Genomic DNA, 20,096 nt, shown 5'->3' with positions numbered 1-20,096 from the left:
ATATTTATTATTGAAATTTATTAAAAATTATCATTGATAGGAGTTTGAAAAAAGAGAAAAAAGGAGATAGAGATAGAGATTAATAAAATAAATAAATAAAAAAAGTAAAAAATATATGACGACTGTTCTAAAGCGCCTCGTAGCGTGAAAAGATGAAACAATTTGGGAACAGTTATATTGGCTAGGTGCCAAGGAAGGGGCGTCCCGACGCTATCCGAGAGGGTGGACCGAATTCAACCGAAGACAGCGTCCCGACACTTTCCGAGAGGGTGGACCGAATTTTACCGAAGAGCAGCGTCCCGGCGTCGAGCGTCGGTCCCGTCAGTGCGCGTGTGACATGGCTGCGAGGCGCTACACGGCGACCTAAACGCCCTACACCTCGCGATGTGAACGCACCCGCCCGCATCCGTTATCGAACGATTGGCAATAACTGTTTTCTTTGGCGAAGCCCTTTTTTTTCTTTCTTTTTTCCTCCTTTACCTTTTTCTTGCCACAATCATTCATCCATCAATATTTCTTTCTCTCTCTTTCTCTCACGCACAAACACACACGTATTATTCCTTTTCTTCCTTTTCTTTTTTTCTCACTCTCTTACTCTTTGTCATTTATTCGAGATCAAGACGAACATTATTTTATCACCTGTTTATTGTATCACACACAATTATGTGATATTTTGTAACTTTCGAATTAATCCGATTTTAAAAGACCGATCGTTGTCGAAAACGACGATCGACGACGACCACGCGACGCCACGGGGATATTTCCTCTTTTTCTCTCTCTCTCTCTCTCTCTCTATCTTTTTTTATTTTATTTTATCTTCTTTATTCTCTTTCTTTTTTATTTTTTTTTTTTTTTAAATATTAATTAAAACATATGAGAGGATAGGACGATTATTCGCGTGAGATTCACGAACGAAACTTTCCTCGAACGGTGAATTCATTTCCAACCTTTTGTACTGTACAAAAAGTTGACCAATAAGAAGAATACAACGAAGAAGAAGAAGACAACGAAGAAGAATATTATTTGCAAAGTACGAGTGACATTTGACTTTAGTAAAAAAAAAATGTTTAATCATTGATTGTTCTATCGTTGAACGTTAAAATCGTGTGATACGATTTATATTTAATATTATTATCAAAACTCATATTCTACTCTATTGCTTATGATTTCTTCGATGGAAAAGTGTTCAGAAGAATAATGGCATTGAAAACGAGGATATCGAACGATTCATGAATTCTACATGTGTACGGAATATTAAAAAAAGAAAAGAAAAAATAATAGATACGAAACTCGTTCTCCGATATTATTTTTTTTGAGAGACGATCTTCTCCAAGTTTCAAGAAAATTTGTTGAAATAAAATGTAACAAATTATGCGAGAACGTTCTCGCGATGTCAGCCGATGATCCGGCGAATTCATGTGAGAACTTGATTTTTATTTAAAGTAACAACAACAACAAAGTATAACTTTGAACGAATCACGACGTTATCATTCCCAGATTAAAGAGAAGACTGCATTCCCTTATCAAAAAAAAAAAAAAAAAAAAAAAAGATAAAGAAATATATAAAACCAAGGACAATGAAAAAGGAACAATTTAAGAAGAGAGAGAGTGATAATAGTGCGAAAGAGAGAGTGAGTGAGTGTGAAACAGCTTTGATGAATTTTATTGTAAATACAATTTCGTGTATCGTGGACCATTAGCATAGTTTCTCTAATTTATTTATAAGAATTATTGCAACAATCAGAGAAACCATCTCTTTTTTTTTTTTCCTTTTCGTTGAATTTTTCTCAAAAAACAATAAGAAGAAGAAAAACAACAACAACAACAACAACAACAACTGTGTGCGTGTTGCACTGTTAATCGTGTGCACCGTTTATTCGTGTCGAGGTCGCAATGCGTAAAACGATGACAAATCTAACGAACGCAATACTTTTTCAACGTGACGTAAAAGAACGATAGTGTCGGGAACTATCAAATACTTAGAAACTTACATTAGTCTCGTATCGGTAAGAAAAAAAAAAAATAAATAAATAAATAAACTTAAACGTAAGAAAAGCAATGATGTGTGCAATAAATCGATTGGGATTCGAAAGAAGGGAAGACATTTTGTTGTCGTATTGATCTAACGTGAGAGAAAGTCAAAGTAAAAGTAAAAGTAAAAGTAGAAAGGAAAAGGACAAGAAGAAAGAGAAGGAGGAAGGGGTTAAGAGGGGGAGGAGGAAGAAGAAGAAGGAAGAAGAAGAAGAAGAAGAAGAGTGTGTTATTGCAAGAGAAAATCAAAACCGAATAGAGTGTTGAGAGCTACGTGGTGGGTGCATCGGGGTTGTGCTGAAGGTGTGTGCTGAAAGAGTGTGGTGCGCTCGCGCGCGAAGTGCAGAAAACGACGATGGAATATCGGTGAGGTCACGAGGTCACCGCAGAATGCCTGAGCCGAGGGCGAAGCGCTGTAAACACTGTGACGGTACGCCGTGTGCATCCTCGTCGTCTTCTCTTCTTCTTCCTCCTGCACTTTCGCCGATTCTGAACCTCGCGCCGTTTATGAAAACGTGCCTCTTTATTGTGTGTGTATGAAGCGTGCTTCTCGTGCATTTGTGCAAAAGGACTTTTCAACGTGCTTTTTTCAACTAACCAACGATTAACTAACCATCCAACATTGACCGATGAATAATAAAAATAATGGTTTTTCTTGTTTTTTTTTCTTTTGTTTGATTGGTGTGGCTTGTCTTAATTAACATTTTCCATCCTGATCGTTTTATTAAAAATTACATACTTTCAGATCTTCGAATTCCTTCATTAAATTTCACATTCCACGTATCGAAGATAAGTTGCGTTATCTCGTAAACGAGAGAGAAAGAGAGAGAGAGAGAGAGAGAGACAAAATTAGAGACCCTTATCCTATGAAGGCTTAAGAGTGTTTGTTTTTTTATTTCTTCCTTTTTTTTTCTCCCCCATGCGAGAAAATGGTAAACGACGCAAAACACACACACACACAAACTCTGTCTCTCATTTTTTCTTTATTTTTTATTTCTCTCTCTCTCTCTCTCTCTCTCTCTCTCTCTTGACTGTTTTATTTGTATCCTAGGTGGGCTTTTATCTACGGTGCGTTTCGACCTACATATCCAAATCGGCTCCCACAAGTTTCATCATCCGTATCTGATTTTACTCGTGGAGAAATTTTCGCGGATGAAAAGTCGGTTCTTAATTAGGCCCAGAGGGTAGGCCATTTTATCTCTGGGTCATTTATTCCGTCTTATAGACACTTGGACCCAGCTTGAGGCAACCAAGTAACCAACCAACCAAGCAAACAAGCAAACAAGCAAGCAAGCAAGCAAAGCGAATAAGCGAAGCACATTCCGAACGGATGGCAACTACGTCGTCCAACTACGTGGACACACACTCTTTTTATCTATTTATCTATCTATCTATTTATCTATCTATCTCTTTCTTTCTTTCTTTCTTTCTCTTTCACCCCGTCTTTCCTCGCTATTTATCTCTCCACCGTTAGTGGCCGCGCCAGTATTTTTATCCACGGTTATTCACCCCCTTATCTGCGAATAGAGTGGCTCCTTATCCACCCAGTCCACTCAAGTAATAGTATTCTTCTTTTTCTTCTTCTTCTTTTTATTCTTATTCTTTTTATTCTTATTCTTTTTCTTCCTTTTCTTAGCTTATTTTGATTTTTTCTTCTTCTTTTACCGTCCTTTTCTCCTGGCAGCCGGTTTCGTGAATGAAGCCATACTTTTATACTTGCTATATCGTTCCTGACGATCTTCCCCTTCTCTTCTTCTTCTTATGTTTCCTCTGTCTCTCTCTTTCTCTTGATGATCATCAGGAAAGGAATTCGGAAGAATGAAGAAATTCGTAGATTCGATCATTTTATCGTCAATCACGTAATAGTTAACAAGACTCTAACTGGATCTTCCTTAAAATTGATGTTACTATAGTTAGACACACCATCGACGACTCAACAGCAACGGTAAAAATCCATTAAAAACACCGAACCCCCTTCTCACCCTTTCTTCTTCTTCTTCTTTTTCTTCTCTTCTCGTTAGTCCGGTCTTTTCTTTTTCATTTTTTTTTCTTTCTGCTTCGTCTTTCTTCCTCTTGCTTGAGCAAACCTTTTAATCTATTTTCAGATCTTCACTTGGATACTACTTTATCTCGTTATATGAGTAAATTCTGTCCAAAAGATTATGATCATGTAAAGATTGATCCAATGGAAATTTGTGCAAAATCGATGATCGGTGTTGTTTGATATATTTCAACAAGTGGACGATGATGTATGAAAGAAAGGGCTAATACAACCGTATGATTACGAGGAATTCGTTCGAGTCGTTAAGGGACCATCTCAGTGTAACCAGCCAAAAAATTGTCAATTTTCGTGATTTTTTTTCGGATGGATAAGAGGAGGGGATCGGGATGTTTTTTTTTTCCCGAATAAGACCACTCTTTAACAATACAAAAATATTTTTTTCATTCGTTTTTATTTATTTTTACTTATTGTTAATAATTATTTTAAAAAGTGAGTAAAAAAAATGTGGGCAATCGGTGTCAACGATTGTGATCGCAGTTTGCATCTCAAAGAAAAAAATCAAATTGATTATTGATCAAATTGATAATTGAATATTCTCTATAACTCGAATATCGACTAACTTCAACCTATAAACTTTTCGCATAACAATTTATAAATAAAAAATTAATTAAATAAACAATTTAAATTGGACCGAATTTTACGTCTAAACCATTTTCGAATCCACCTGAAGACACACACAAAATTTTATTAAAATCGGTCTAGCCTTATAGAAGGAGTTCAATGACAAAAACGCGCACAGAAGAAATATATATCTAAAGATTTGATTAATTAATTAATTATTTTTGTTTCATCGGTTTCACAATTTTCAAATCACCCTGATTCTAAAGAAGTTTTCACTTCAATAAAATAGATTTTTGAACAATGTTAACAATGAGCGAATTTAGAATATAATAGTAAAGATAAATTTATACATCGGAAATTTTCGGTGACACACAAACCTTTTCTTGTTGCAAAAGAAACCAATTTATCAACCCCTTCTCCGTTATTCGATCGTCCCGTTCTTTTGAACGACTTTGTAACATCGAATAACAAAAATATAAGAAAAAAAGATCAAGAAAAAGAAAAAATAATACGAGAAGACAGAGACAGAGAGAGAGAGAGAGAGAGAGAGAGAGAGAGAGAGAAAAGTAAAGAATGAAAATAACGTGTCTAAGAAACACATCTTGAAACTATCTCGAATCGTTTAGATATTTTTCACCACTGTATTATTTTCGTTAGGATCGATGATATTGTCCTTCGAACTAACACGAGAATAGGAATAAGATATTTCGGTTGTTGGAATTGTTTGTAGCAGGTGCGCGCCTTGGGAAGATATTATTATTATCATTATTGTTATTATTATTATTATTTCCTTGCAAATATTTTTCGTTTTGAAACTTTGCAAAGTAGTAATAGGAGTAGTTAACGAAGGGTATGGGACGTTACGTCTCGTATATTAGGTTTACGCATCATCCATAATGGAATAGTGTATTTATACTATTCATTCTCCTTCTCCTCCTCCTCCACCTCCTCATCTTCCGAAAAAGAAATAGAATAAGATAGAAGTAAAAAGCGAGAAGGAGAGGAATGAGAAAGATACCGTGCAATACCCGAGTCTCTAGAGAACGATTCTTTATATTTTTAGGATTTTTAGGAGCCATTTTCTATTTGGTTTACGTTCTTCTTATAACGTCGTTAGGATTCGTTAGTAGAAGAAGAAGAAGAAGAAGAAGAAATGAATACCTAGCCGATGAGATAGCTATACTAAAATAAAACCTTAGGCTTACGTTACGATTACTTTATAATCGATCACGACGAGTCTTCCAAGATAATTTATCGTTTTTGTCATACGAAAATTTGGACGTTTTATTATCCTCATATTTGTTGTCTTTTTCTTGATTTTTTTTTTCAAGAGAACATTGGCATCATCTCATACTAGTTAAAGTTAAGTTAAGAATTAGGATTTGTGGAATTAGTATTATTATTGTTGTTGTCTAGTCGTTCGTTCGTTGATTGGATTGGTCATGTGTCGATTTGATCATAGTCAACGACAACGACAACGATGATTATGATGATGACGACGTCGTTGGTATAAAAGTGATTCGTGGGCAAGCGAATGGCTCGTAAACACGGAAACCAACAGCTGCCGATGGAAAACATAGGCTAAATTTAATCGAGATCTTGCTCGACTCTCGTCCCTGTAAAAGTACTTAAGCGTTCGATATGTGTGTTGGCATTATTTAACAATTGCTTACCAACACAACTTACCAATGTGTAAACGTATTCTCGAAGAACAGTCTTTTTTTTCTACTATTTTCTTTTATTCTTATCTCAAGTCAATGTTATTTAACATTACCGAGATATATACGAACGTAGAAGACGAATAAATGAGAGAAATACGAGAGAAAGAGAGAGAGAGAGAGAGAGAGAGAGAAGAAAAATGTGTTAGAAATGATCTCGTTTAAAGTTTCTTTTTGCGAATTCAAGGCAATCCTCTAACAGCAAGGATATATGTCTAACTTATACTACTTACCACATGAAAACTATTAAAGAATGTTACATATAAATATTATGAGAAAAGAAGACGTAGGTACTTTCCAAACATATCTATTTATCTAACTATCTAACTATCCAACTATCTCTCTTTTTCTCTTACAATTATTACTACGATTACGCAATTACGTAAATTATGAATTAAATGACTAAGATTTTTTTGACATTATTTTCTATAGCATTTCAGCAAAAATTACATTCGCATCTTTTTTTTTACTTCATCTTTCACGAACATATCTATCTATCTATTTATCTATCTAACTATCTAACTATCTAACTATCTCTCTTTTTATCTTATAATTATTACTACGATTACGCAATTACGTAAATTATGAATTAAATGACTAAGATTTTTTTGACATTATTTTCTATAACATTTCAGTAAAAATTACATTCACATCCTTTTTTTTTTTACTTCATCTTTCACGAATATATCTATCTATCTAACTATCTCTCTTTTTCTTTTACAATTATTACTACGATTACGCAATTACGTAAATTATGAATTAAATGACTAAGATTTGTTTGATATTATTTTCTACAACATTTCAGCAAAAATTATTTCCACCTTCTCCCCTTTTTTTTTACTTCATCTTTCACGATGAATTTCGATTACGATCCTGATGACATTTAATGATCCAATCGATGATTCAATTTATAATCAATTATTCGATCGAATTGATTTTATTTGAGAGTAGAACGAACGAGGACTTATACTTAATTTGATCATATCAAAAAAAAAAAAAAAAAAAAAAAAAGAAAAAAAAATCGAATTCGTTCGTATCTTTACAACCGTCGAATTTGATGGTCTCTCTCTCTCCCTCTCTCTCTTTCTTTCTATCTTCTCTTTCAATCTCTCATTCTCGAAGAGCATAGGAGAATTTGGCAGCCGGCGTTTCTGGCCGGCGTTCGATTATTTATCGGCACGGTATGCGCATTGCGTGGGCGGCTATTTTCCCCCGTTCCGTCTCCGTTCCGTCTCCGTTCCGTTTTCTGGCCATTCTCCAAACGGCGACACTCTTACACCTACGAATTTCTCTCTCTCTCTCTTTTCTCTTTCTCTTTCTTCCTTTCTTTCTTTCTTTCTTTCTTTCTTTCTTTCTTTCTTTCTTTCTTTCTTTCTTAAGATTCATCCTTTTCGCCGTCGCGACATCGTGTACTTACGTGACTTCTCATGCGTGTTGTTATATACGCGTGCATTATGTGTGTAACTCTTATGGCACAAAAACGCGAACGAAATTTACGTCTCTTATGCTTGTTACGTCTTCTCGATTACGTGTTACCTATCTACTCCTCCTCGTATAGTTCTTCAAATTTTTTATTTTAATTTTTATCATCCTACTCAAAGAAATTGTCTCTCATCGAATTACGAGTTAGAATCTTTCATGATTTTTTTTTTATATGTTGTTGAGAAAAGATATTTCATAATTTTTATTCTAATATCGTATTGCATTCTATTCTAGACGATTAAAATTATTTCTTTTTTTTATTTTTTTTATTTTAATTTTGATCATCCCACTCGAAGAAATCTTCGTCGAGTTCGAATTCGAATATTTGACGATTTTTTTTTATATATGTTCTTAAGAAAAGACATTTAATAATTTTTAGTCTATTATCGTGTTGCACTATTTTATAATTTAGACGATTAAAATTATTTCTCTTTTAATTTTTTTATTTTTTTAATTTTCATTTTGATCATCCCACTCGAAGAAATCTTCGTCGAGTTCGAATTCGAATATTTGACGATTTTTTTTTATATATGTTCTTAAGAAAAGACATTTAATAATTTTTAGTCTATTATCGTATTGCACTATTTTATAATTTAGACGATTAAAATTATTTCTCTTTTAATTTTTTTATTTTTTTAATTTTAATTTTGATCATCCCACTCGAAGAAATCTTCGTCGAGTTCGAATTCGAATATTTGACGATTTTTTTTTATATATGTTCTTAAGAAAAGACATTTAATAATTTTTAGTCTATTATCGTGTTGCACTATTTTATAATTTAGACGATTAAAATTATTTCTCTTTTTATTTTTTTATTTTTTTAATTTTAATTTCGATCATCCCACTCGAAGAAATCTTCGTCGAGTTCGAATTCGAATATTTGACGATTTTTTTTTATATATGTTCTTAAGAAAAGACATTTAATAATTTTTAGTCTATTATCGTGTTGCACTATTTTATAATTTAGACGATTAAAATTATTTCTCTTTTTATTTTTTTATTTTTTTAATTTTAATTTCGATCATCCCACTCGAAGAAATCTTCGTCGAGTTCGAATTCGAGTATTTGACGATCTTTTTTATATTTGTTTTGTTAAGAGATAGTATTTAATAATTTTTATACTAATATCGTATTGCACTATTTTATAATTTAGACGATTAAAATTATTTCTCTTTTAATTTTTTTATTTTTTTAATTTTAATTTTGATCATCCCACTCGAAGAAATCTTCGTCGAGTTCGAATTCGAATATTTGACGATTTTTTTTTATATATGTTTTGTTACGAGATAGTATTTAATAATTTTTATACTACTATCTTATTTTACTATTTTATAATCTAGACGAATAAATTAAAATAAGATTAAAATTAAAAAAAAAACATAAAAGGTAATAATTGTTTTTTTTTTATTTTAATTTCTATCAACCCACTCGAGACAATTTTATCTTATCGAATTCGAATCTCTCTGACGATTTTTTTTTTTTTATACGTTCTTAAGAAAAGACATTTAATGATTTTTATTCTAATATCGTATTGCACTATTGCATAATCTAAACTATTAAAATTATTTCTTTTCTTTTTTTTTATATATTTTTTTTATTTTAATTTCTATCTCATCCTACTCGAAACAATTTTATCTTATCGAATTCGAATCTCTCTGACGATATTTTTTTTTATACGTTCTGAAGAAAAGACATTTAATGATTTTTATTCCATCTTTATGACTTTTAAATCCCAAGGATATAATTTACCATTAGAAGTTAACAAATTTGCCCAATTTAACAATTTTCTGGTATTTTTCCAACTTAATGATTTTTATTCTAATATCGTATTGCACTATTGCATAATCTAAACTATTAAAATTATTTCTTTTCTTTTTTTTTTTGTTTTACTTCTATTTTTTTGTTCTTTTTTGAATGACAATTTCATCTATAATAACGTAAGGAAGAGAATCATGTTAAAAAGATAGTGATACGTATTGTAATGATGAAACATGTAAGACGAACATACACGTGTTCTTTTCCTATCCAGTGGTATAGTTTTCATCCATAGAAGATAAGACAAGAGAAGAGGAAATGAGCCAACACCGGTTAACTAGAGGAAGAAAAAGCAACGAATAGAAACAGAGCAGCAAGAGAGAAAGAGAGAGAGAGAGAGAAAGATAGAAAAAGATAGAAAAAGAAAAAGCTCTATTTTCGTCAGCACGATTAGACTTATTTATGGGTTATGTAGAAAGAGAAAGAAAGAAACAGTAAGAGAAAAAAAAACATCTAGCAATCTTTTTGAAAAACTCGGTCGTACGTTTCCGTTTCCGGAAATTAACAGTGTCGACATTTCCATTCCAACTAAAATCGTACGAAAACATCTGATTACCATTTCAAATTGTGAATTGAAGTGAATTGAAATATTATAAGAAACTAGGGGTGTCCCGTCATGCGTTGTTGTGGCTCACAATCAGTCCGATACACACGTCTTTAAGTCAATTGCGATTATAAATTGAGATATAAACTATTCTATCTTTCAAATTGGATGAAATTGCACACAGTGATCAAAATTTTCTTAAAATCGGTTCAGTAGTTTAGGAGTCTATTGCGGACAAACAACGTGACACGTAATTTATAAACATTAAGATAAGATATACGTTTTAATGTAACACGTATGAGACAGATAATCTCTCGTGATGATAATATATACATTTATTTGCAAATTGATAATCATTCTGTTAAAAAAAAGTACGAAATATATCTGACCGAGTAAATCTTACGGTTTGCAATCTCGAAAATTTGCTGCGACGTAAGTATTATATCATTCGCGGAGTATCATGTAATTCATCCTTGCGTATGATATCTGACTAATAACCGTCATATGGCACATCGAAAACGATCTCTCTCGTTCGGTACAAGTTAATCATCTCGTCTACTTTTGACCCGAAATAAATCTCAAACGTGAACAAATTTAACTCGTTACACGAAGGATTTTACCCTCAACTTCAATCCCAGAGCTTTTTCATCACCTGTAATTCTCATTCTCTTTCTTATCTTTTTATTTATCTTTACCTTCCTACCTTCCCCTCCGCCCCCAAATATTTTCTTATCGTTCATTATTATTTTTTTGCAACCCTCTTTCCTTCCTTTATTTATTCTTCCTTTTTTTTTTTTACTCCAATCGTTACCTTTCTTACCCTCCTTCCTCCCACACCCTTTCAATTTTTGTTACATTTCATTCTTTATTTGTTCTATCCTCGTACAAAGGCGTTTCTTTCTCTCTCTCTCTCTTTCTCTCTCTCCCTCAATCTTTTTTTTTCTTTCTAACATCCTGAACAATATAGCAAGGCGCAAGCAGCAATTTCTTGTTGCTCTTGGCAAGACTTACGCATGGTTTACGCGCTAACAGCTGTGCTCGCGCACGCACTTTGCTAGCGCAAAACATCGCTAATGGACCGACAACCCTAACCGAGTCTGCATCGCGTACGCATAAATATAGTGGGGACCTTTGGTACACCTCTTTTACTCTCTCTCTCTCTCTCTCTCTCTCTCTCTCTGTCTGTCTGTCTGTCTGTCTGTCTGTCTGTCTTCTTTCTCTTACTCTTACTTCTTATTCTTACTCTTATTCTTCGTCGCCTCACATGGAATTTATTATACGAGTTTTCTACATGCGGAAGGTACCTTTGCTTCCTTCCCCTTTTCTCCCCCTTCTCTCCCTCTTCCCCTGCACCCTTGTCTCATTCGCCTTCTCTTTCTGTTCCTTCTTCTTCTTCTTCTACCTTTTCTTTTCTAACTTTTAACAAGGATTCGATTCCTTCGAATATAGAAATGTCGGGTGGATTTGTTCTTTTTTTTTGTTGATATTCCAATATTTCGAATATTAACTTTTTAATCACTACGCGCCACTATTGTGGCTTTTGTGGATGCTATTTTCCAGTACTACGCGTCACTATAGTGGTTTCAGCGGATAACATCTTTTAAAATATATATTATATCTAATTTTATTTTTCTAATTATATTTAATATAATTATAATAAATATTATTAATTATATTAAATTATTTATAATTTACTTTAATAAATATATATATATATATATATATATATATATATATAATAATAATAATATAGTAATATAAATATAATTAAAAAAGATAATATATAATAAAATTGTATTTATATTATTATTAATTATGTTTATATAATTAATTTATATATTTATATAATTATTAAAGTAAATTGTCTAAATTAAAATATATGTATATGTAAATATATGTGTAATTATGTTTATATAATTAATTTATATATTTATATAATTATATTAATATAAATATAATAATAATATAATTCTATTAATTATATTTATATAAATATTAAAGTAAATTGTCTAAATTAAAGTAAATGTGTATCATTTCTTTTAGAAAAATTATAATTTAATTAAAAAAAACTTTATTAAAATGAACTCGCGTAAAAAACAACCATTGTTCGTCACACATCGTAGTTTTATTGCTTACACGTATAATAATTCTTATTGAACCCTACCGTACAGAAAAACAACCCCACGCAATACTCAACCATGTCTCAGGGTTTGTTAATTCGATTAATTCGAAAAACTCTTATGCAGTATGTCGTCTAAATATCACTCATTTATTTCATCTTGTTAAATTTTGAGACAAAATTTTGATAAATCTTCGATCAATTCCGTTATATCGTTAAAATAAAAGCTGACCGGAACCGGGCACGCGTAGTTTTGTTGTCTTCTCGGTTGGTTGGTTGGTTGGTTGGTTGCTTGCCGTTCACTCTGTTCACGTTTATGTGCGTCTCACCCGCTGTTTCTCTGTTCCAGGAGAAGGTTGATCATAAAGCACCGTTTTTTATGACAACCTTTGCTTCGCGTTTGTTTAATATACGAGCACGATATTTCGGTTGGGTTGCACGAAACGAGTCGGGTCGTGTCTTATCATCTCGATGTTGCCAAAAGATTCCGCCATGGTACTTTGCATTTATTTCTTCTCTAGTTTTCTTTTCCTTTTTCTTTTTTTTTTTTTTTTTCTTGAATGTAAGAGAATTTTGAATTCGTGAGAGCGAAGAAACTATAACCAAATAAATCATTTTAAAAATGATTTTAAATAAGAAAATAAAAAATGACTAATGTTTTCTTTAATCGTGCAAATCGTTTATTAGTTCTTGTTACAATTGTTATTTTATTGCGACGATAATTCATCACATAATTTCATTTTCTATCTGGATTTTATAATTTTTATATTTCAGCAACATTGTAATCGCGTTACTATGAGGACAATGGCACAGTTTTCAAATCACGTTGTACTCTTATTCAATTTGTGTCCCAGTCATGAATTTTCTTTTTTTGTTTTTAAATTAATCAAAATTGACTGTCAACCATTTGCACCCTATCCAACAACCCCTAATATTTAAAATATGACTATATACGTTCATTGTTTTCCAATTCAATAATCTTTTCTTTTAATCATCGATTTTCAACCGGCACCCAATTTGCGTATGCACGAAAGAACAAAGGTTGAGTACAATCCTGTTTATAGGAGATCTTACTGTATTTAATTATTAATTTATAAGTATACTAATTGATCGATATATATATATATATATATATATATATATATATATATATATTTATGAAATCTAAAATATTATATAAATAAAAATAAAAAATTATGTCAAATTATATGAATTTTTATGGTAACCCATTCGAAACCCACTTGCACACCGTGTGCGCAATCATACTAAACTATTATCAGTTATTTTGAGTAAAATATTCGTGAAGATAAGAATTTTTTTTATAAATAGTAACTTTAAAGTATAGACAAACAAAATTTGGCATTGTAAAATTGGCAATATAATAAAAAAAATAAAAGAAATGGCTCCTGGAAATTGTGTTCAAAAAAAGTTGTAGGCTCAAATGGGTTAACTTAGATTACAAGTTTATATCAAAATGAGTTAACTTATGGGTTAAACTTATAATCTAAACTTATATCAAAATGGGTTAACTTAGGTTGCAAGTTTATATCAAAATGGGTTAACTTAGATTACAAGTTTATATTAAAATGGGTTAACTGATGGGTTAAACTTATAATCTAAGTATATATCAAAATGGGTTAACTTAGGTTGCAAGTTTATATCAAAATAGGTCAACTTAGATTACAAGTTTATATCAAAGTGGGTTAACTTAGATTCCAAGTTTATATCAAAATGGGTTAACTTAGGTTACAAGCTCATATCAAAATAGGTCAACTTAGATTACAAGTTTATATCAAAATGGGTTTACTTAGGATGCAAGTTTATATCAAAATGGGTTAACTTAGGTTACAAGTTTATATTAAAATGAGTTAACTTATGGGTTAAACTTATAATCTAAGTTTATATCAAAGTGGGTTAACTTAGATTACAAGTTTATATCAAAGTGGGTTAACTTGGATTACAAGTTTATATCAAAATGAGTTAACTTAGATTACAAGTTTATATCAAAGTGGGTTAACTTGGATTACAAGTTTATATCAAAATGGGTCAACTTAGATTACAAGTTTATATCAAAATGGGTTAACTTAGGTTGCAAGTTTATATCAAAATGGGTTAACTTAGATTACAAGTTTATATCAAAGTGGGTTAACTTGGATTACAAGTTTATATCAAAATGGGTTAACTTAGGTTGCAAGTTTATATCAAAATGGGTCAACTTAGATTACAAGTTTATATCAAAATGGGTTACCTTAGGTTGCAAGTTTATATTAAAATGGGTTAACTGATGGGTTAAACTTATAATCTTAGTTTATATCAAAATGAGTTAACTCAGGTTACAAGTTTTTATCAAAATGGGTCAACTGAGGGTGCAAGTTTATATCAAAATGAGTTAACTTAGGCTACAAGTTTATATGAAAGATTCAAAAAATCGGAAAAAATTTCTTACAAAATATATATACATATATATGTATATACAGATATTCCAATGTAGCATTGATCCTGACCGCGTGTTTTCAAGGCTTAATGAACGAGAGAAGAGAACTGAATCATCGAAGTTATCGTCGGTGGCCGCCGTCTCCTCCGTCGGCTTTGCCCCCGTTTCCTCGTCCGCGAATATAATCTTCATCCTCGAAGAAGAGTCACGGAATGATTTTACGTTGTACACGCGTATATGAGAGAGTTTTGGTTTGCGTGTGTGTGTGTATATGTTCTCAAGATGTACCGAAGTTAAACATTCCGCGGAGCATTCACCCTGGCATTGCTGTAAAAATAAACGCTTCGACAAACGATGTACAGCCGTTCTCCCGTCTTCGACTGTGGGTATCTCAGATTCATTTACGATATATCATTGAATTTTGCTTTATCTTACTCTCTATCCTGCTCATTTCATTTCAATTCATTTCATTTCAACCGAATGTTCATCGGACAATATGGTTTTTTCAACTTGAATACGTAATTTGAAAGTATGTACATACATTTTGAAAATGTGTTAAGATACTTAAAGTACAACCAAAAGATTGATCTTCTTCATGTTCTTTCGAGGGATTATTCACTTGTTGTTAATTCGAACCAAAAAATCGTGTTTATAGTCTTTCGACCTTAACAATATCATTCGTAACGTCTCGAATACCCTGCCAAACAATTCCCGATCGTAAAACTGATTTAAAGATAACAGCGTAAACGACAGGCACGATGATGTAAATTTTCAGGGCTCGTTTAACTTAAACGAGCCTAAGATTAGAGACGTGTGTCCGACCTATCGCAAATCGACTAAGTTTGACCGTTACAAGGACGTGGTAAACATGTTTAAAAAAAAAAGAAAAGATGTTAATCGAGAGAAATCTCGTTAAAAAAAATCGGTCATTGGAAGGAGAGAAACGAGAGATAAAAAGAAATAGAAAAAAATTTATTTGGTTGTTTTCAGCCGACGTCGTTAAAACGAAAACGTTTAAAGAATAAGATTCGTTGAATAATTTACGAAATAACATTTTGCAAACGAACGAACATCCTACGCGATTAAATCGTACATCTTTAAACTTCTTATCTTAGTTTTAAAAGGGATAAAAATGAGAAAGGAAGGAAGGAAGGAAGGAAGGAATAAAAGGATATGGCGAAAATGTGCCAAGTGAGTCAAGTCAGTAAGCTCGATGTTCCAAGAAATTAGATCGTGCACGGATTACGCCCAACCAACAACCAACCAACCAACACAAAGCTTATTCGTTTTGTGGAATCGCAATGTTAACGTTGATTCATCTATTCTGTCCTTCTTCTCTTATCCCCCTAACTCATCAACAAAAATCTTTCAACGTTATCGAAATATCCATTTTATTATCCCTTAAAAGCAGAAATCTACACACACACACATTTTGCTTAGTATATTTTCTAGTATGCAGATAAAACAAGAAAAAGAAAGAAAGAAAAACAATAATAATAATAATAGTAATAATAATAAAAAGAAAGAAATGTAAATTGGATTTGATATTCCACGCATCTTGGAAATTCACGTGGAAGGAGCGTTATTTATGAGACGACCGAATGTTAGGTCTCAAAGTGTGCAGGAGTTAACGCTTGGCAGAGATTAGGCTCCGCCATGGAAACAACGAAGGTACGAGATGAAAAACGATTATCCGACGAGATATGACGACGCCTGGCATGGACTTGGCTGCTGGTCTAGGAAGCGAACTACGATGTACCTCGACTGTTGTTATCCTTAATTAGTTCAACTTGTGTTAGTAGGAGAAATAGAGATAGAGAATAAGAGAGAGAAAGAAAGAAATAAAAAGAGAGAGAGAGAGTAGACCAACCTCTTTAACTTTGCTGCTTCTGTCAACCGTTTCTGTCTTTTGCTTCTCAGACTATCTTCTTCTTCTTCTCTTCTGTTTCTTCTTCTTTCTCTTCTTCGCCTCTCCACCCTCATCTTCGTCGTCTTCGTCGTCGTCGTCGTCGTCGTCGTCGTCGTCGTCTCACCGGATGACCTGGATAGAACCCAAGCGAAATACCATCTTCGTTGCTTCCTTTTTAGCCAGTCGTTTTGGAGAAACGGTCATCGAGTTGCTCCAGTTCGCATGCCTGTCTAGTACTTAGAGAAAAAAATAAAGCAAAAAAAAAGCAAAAAAAAAAAAAAGAAAGAATAAAATGATTGCATTCTAACTTAGGCTAACTACAAACGTAACACGTCTCGTCTTAAACTTCAGTTGAATCGTAGTTATTAAAGAGAGAAATTAACTCTGGTTATCGTTTCGTGTAACTAACTACTACTTCCTAGGGAGAATCTTGTTTGTTCTCACAGATATTTTCGGAGCATTGTGTTTACTTCGTTTCTAACTAGTAGTCCGTTAACAGTCCCGTCCGTAGCTTGGACAATATTGTTCTAACGTGGGATACAATAAGCAGATTGTTGAGTAGACTTCTTTATCTTCTTTTTCGTCTTTTTACTATTAGATGGTTCGGAAAGTCGTTTCGTTTTTTGCTGACACAATAATGACATTAGTTGATGCAAACTTACAAATAATAACACATGAGATCGATCGGAGGTTAAATTTATCAAATTCAGAAAGGTTTAGGTTTAACCTCGAAGCAAAAATTATCTTCATTTTTCCGAACCACCTAATATATTAAAAATTATGGTGATTTTTTTTGGTAAGATTGATAATACAACGATCAATTATATTTCAATGAATGATATCTTGTATTGAATTTTGATTCAACCAACGTGGCAAACGTATTTTCATTGCCAATGTCAATGAACCGATCTCTCTTCAATACCCCCACGTACATATATAATAATAATAATAATAATAATAATAATAATAATAATTCTCTAGCAAATGTAAAGGTACTTTTGAATATGGCTATTCTGAGGTCACCGACTTCGATTAAAAATGATTATCATTGCGGATCGTTGAAACTACCCACATACTCTACTCGAAACTTTACTACCTTGGATAATTTTGTGTTTCCTTTTTTCTTTTTTTTTTTCTTTTTTCTCTTTCCTACCTACGCGTTCGCACATCGGACTCTTAACGAACCGATGAAGAACGCAATAACCGATCGAAACTGATTTATCGTTTATCGATTATTTTTCATCTGTAACTCGGTCTACCAAAAATTATTGAAAAAGAGAAAAATATAAGAAGAAAAAAGCAAAATATGAGATGTCAATGAACGATTACGTGAAATTCATTGAACGCACACACATTTCAACTATTATTAAAAGAAATAATTATTATACAAAATTTTTCTTTAAACTTATCCACTTTGAGGAAATCGTTGTCAAGTATTTAGAACTTATTTTGATGTCAAACGATCGATGGTAGCAGAGTACCATCATCATCATCATCATCATCATCATCGTCATCATCATCATCATCATCATCATCATCATCATCATCATCATCATCATCATCATCATCATGCTCTCAACTCGAAACGTTCCAATGCCAATGCTAAAGTTGCCGAAGTTATCTTTCTCTTTTTATTTCTTTCTTTCTTCTTTTTCTTTATCTTTTCTCTTTTCTCCTTTTCTCTATCTGTTCACACCGGACCCGATGACGAAATTAAATTCGAGCGAGTAGCACACACACACACACACACACACACAGACAGACACAGACACAAACACACGAGAGAAAATTCACGCAAGATGCATCGTTTGCTGTCTTCGAAATCTTGCCAAAAGCTTTTTCGTTATGTTTATTTCATCCACACCACTACTACTACTACTACTACCGATATTTACTTCTTATCCACCACGTATATTTCTCACGATAGTTTTAACTTGATTTATTTATCTTTTTCTCTCCTCTCTCTCTCTCTCTCTCTCTTATCAATTTAATAAAGTATCTATCATGTAGAAAGGAATGTAGTATAATAATTTGGGTAACATTGTTTTAAGGGGTGGTTTTTTTTTCTCCTTTTTTTTTTTTTTGGAAAAGACGAGAAAACCTGTTGGCAAGGATCTATAATAAGAAAATTCGTATTTAAGTAACGTACGATTCTAGGTGACAACATGATTCGTGATACTTTATTAAAGTGAAAAAGTGTTTCATCGTTTGATATTATTTACTAAGATTCTTAAAAAGTCAAATGAACACGTCAATTTCGTCGATAAATTTCTACATTGCTACAGATCTGTTTAGGTGAAAATTAGTAACGAATCTGTGATTGCAACATTTGCTGATTACATTTCAACGAAATCGATTTCAAGGAACAATAAAGTATTGAATACGTTAAGGTGGTTTTATAGATTCAATTTGGAAATGACTATTTTTGTTCTCTTGTCTATCGTAAAGTCATGTTATCTTATCTTAATATATATAAATTACGTGTCACGTTGTTTGTCCGCAATGGACTTCTAAACTACTGAACCAATTTTAAGAAGATTTTGCACACTGTGTGCAGTTTCATCCAACTTGAAAGATAGAATAGTTCATATCTCAATTTTTTGATTATCTCTGTTAGTTCGATAAGATTCTAACAGACGGCGGTATAAGGTACGTGTGTATCGGACTGATTGTGAGCCACATCAACGCGTGCCGGGGCACCCCTAGTGATTATACATATGTGTTCTAATTTCCTAATACTTTAATACGCAAAAAAAAAAAGAACTTACTGACAATCTAAGTTTATAAAACGTTATCATGATTTTCTGATTTATTCGTTAACCTTGTAGTGGGATGTAATGTACTCATCGTGATCCGAATCGTAACCCGGTACATTTTCAATTTAAACTCCTTTGCAATCTTAGTAAATTGCAATACCGTTGTGTGTTGGCTCTTGTTAAGAAAGTTGTTTGAAAATTGTCCTAATTTTCTAATTTCAAAATCATTCAAATTTCTAACGCTGGGCTGTGTCAACGTCGCTAATGCAACACCGTCCTTGAATTATTTCGTCGTGTCGATTAGTTTTAATTTATAAAAAGAAAAAAAATTGAAACAAATGAGAAAAAAATAGAAATTTTTTTACAAAATAGAAAATATGTGAAGGATTTATTAATCAGGTCGTTTCTGACAAGTATTCATAAAATCGTTCGATAACTTCGAAAGCTCATTTGTTAGAAATTATTAATAGGTACGAGATGGAATGTAATAATCGATTTACCATTTGGCAAACAGTTTCGACGAACGTCATCGGCGTGAAACAAATCATAAGAGAAGTTGACTGTTCGACATTTCGCCTACGCTCGATGATGAATCGATAGATGAAGAATTTTTCCAACGAAAATCGTCCTAACCTAGTGTTTCATTCATTTTCTCTTTTCGTACA

At 32.4% G+C, this 20,096-nt stretch overlaps 1 protein-coding gene across 2 annotated transcripts in view; it reads left to right on the top strand.

The window, feature by feature from the left end:
- The first annotated feature begins 244 nt into the window (after positions 1-244).
- The window catches only part of LOC107070836 (Myocardin-related transcription factor), a 246,156-nt gene continuing 226,304 nt past the window's right edge, over positions 245-20,096 (top strand). The window contains exon 1 of one of the 2 annotated variants that reach the window (XM_089174530.1): positions 245-2,461. In XM_089174530.1, coding sequence (XP_089030656.1) covers positions 2,422-2,461 — 40 coding nt within the window. In that variant the 5' untranslated portion in view covers positions 245-2,421. The remainder of the gene's footprint in view (positions 2,462-20,096) is intronic. The other variant, XM_015329368.2, reaches the window with a different exon arrangement.

Source organism: Polistes dominula, unplaced genomic scaffold (genome assembly GCF_049000335.1).
Source record: "Polistes dominula isolate Pdom_NZ unplaced genomic scaffold, Pdom_raw_medaka contig_68, whole genome shotgun sequence".
Lineage (NCBI taxonomy): Eukaryota > Metazoa > Arthropoda > Insecta > Hymenoptera > Vespidae > Polistes > Polistes dominula.
The sequence above is the reverse complement of the archived record's forward strand: the minus strand, read 5'-3'. Positions and strand labels throughout refer to the sequence as shown.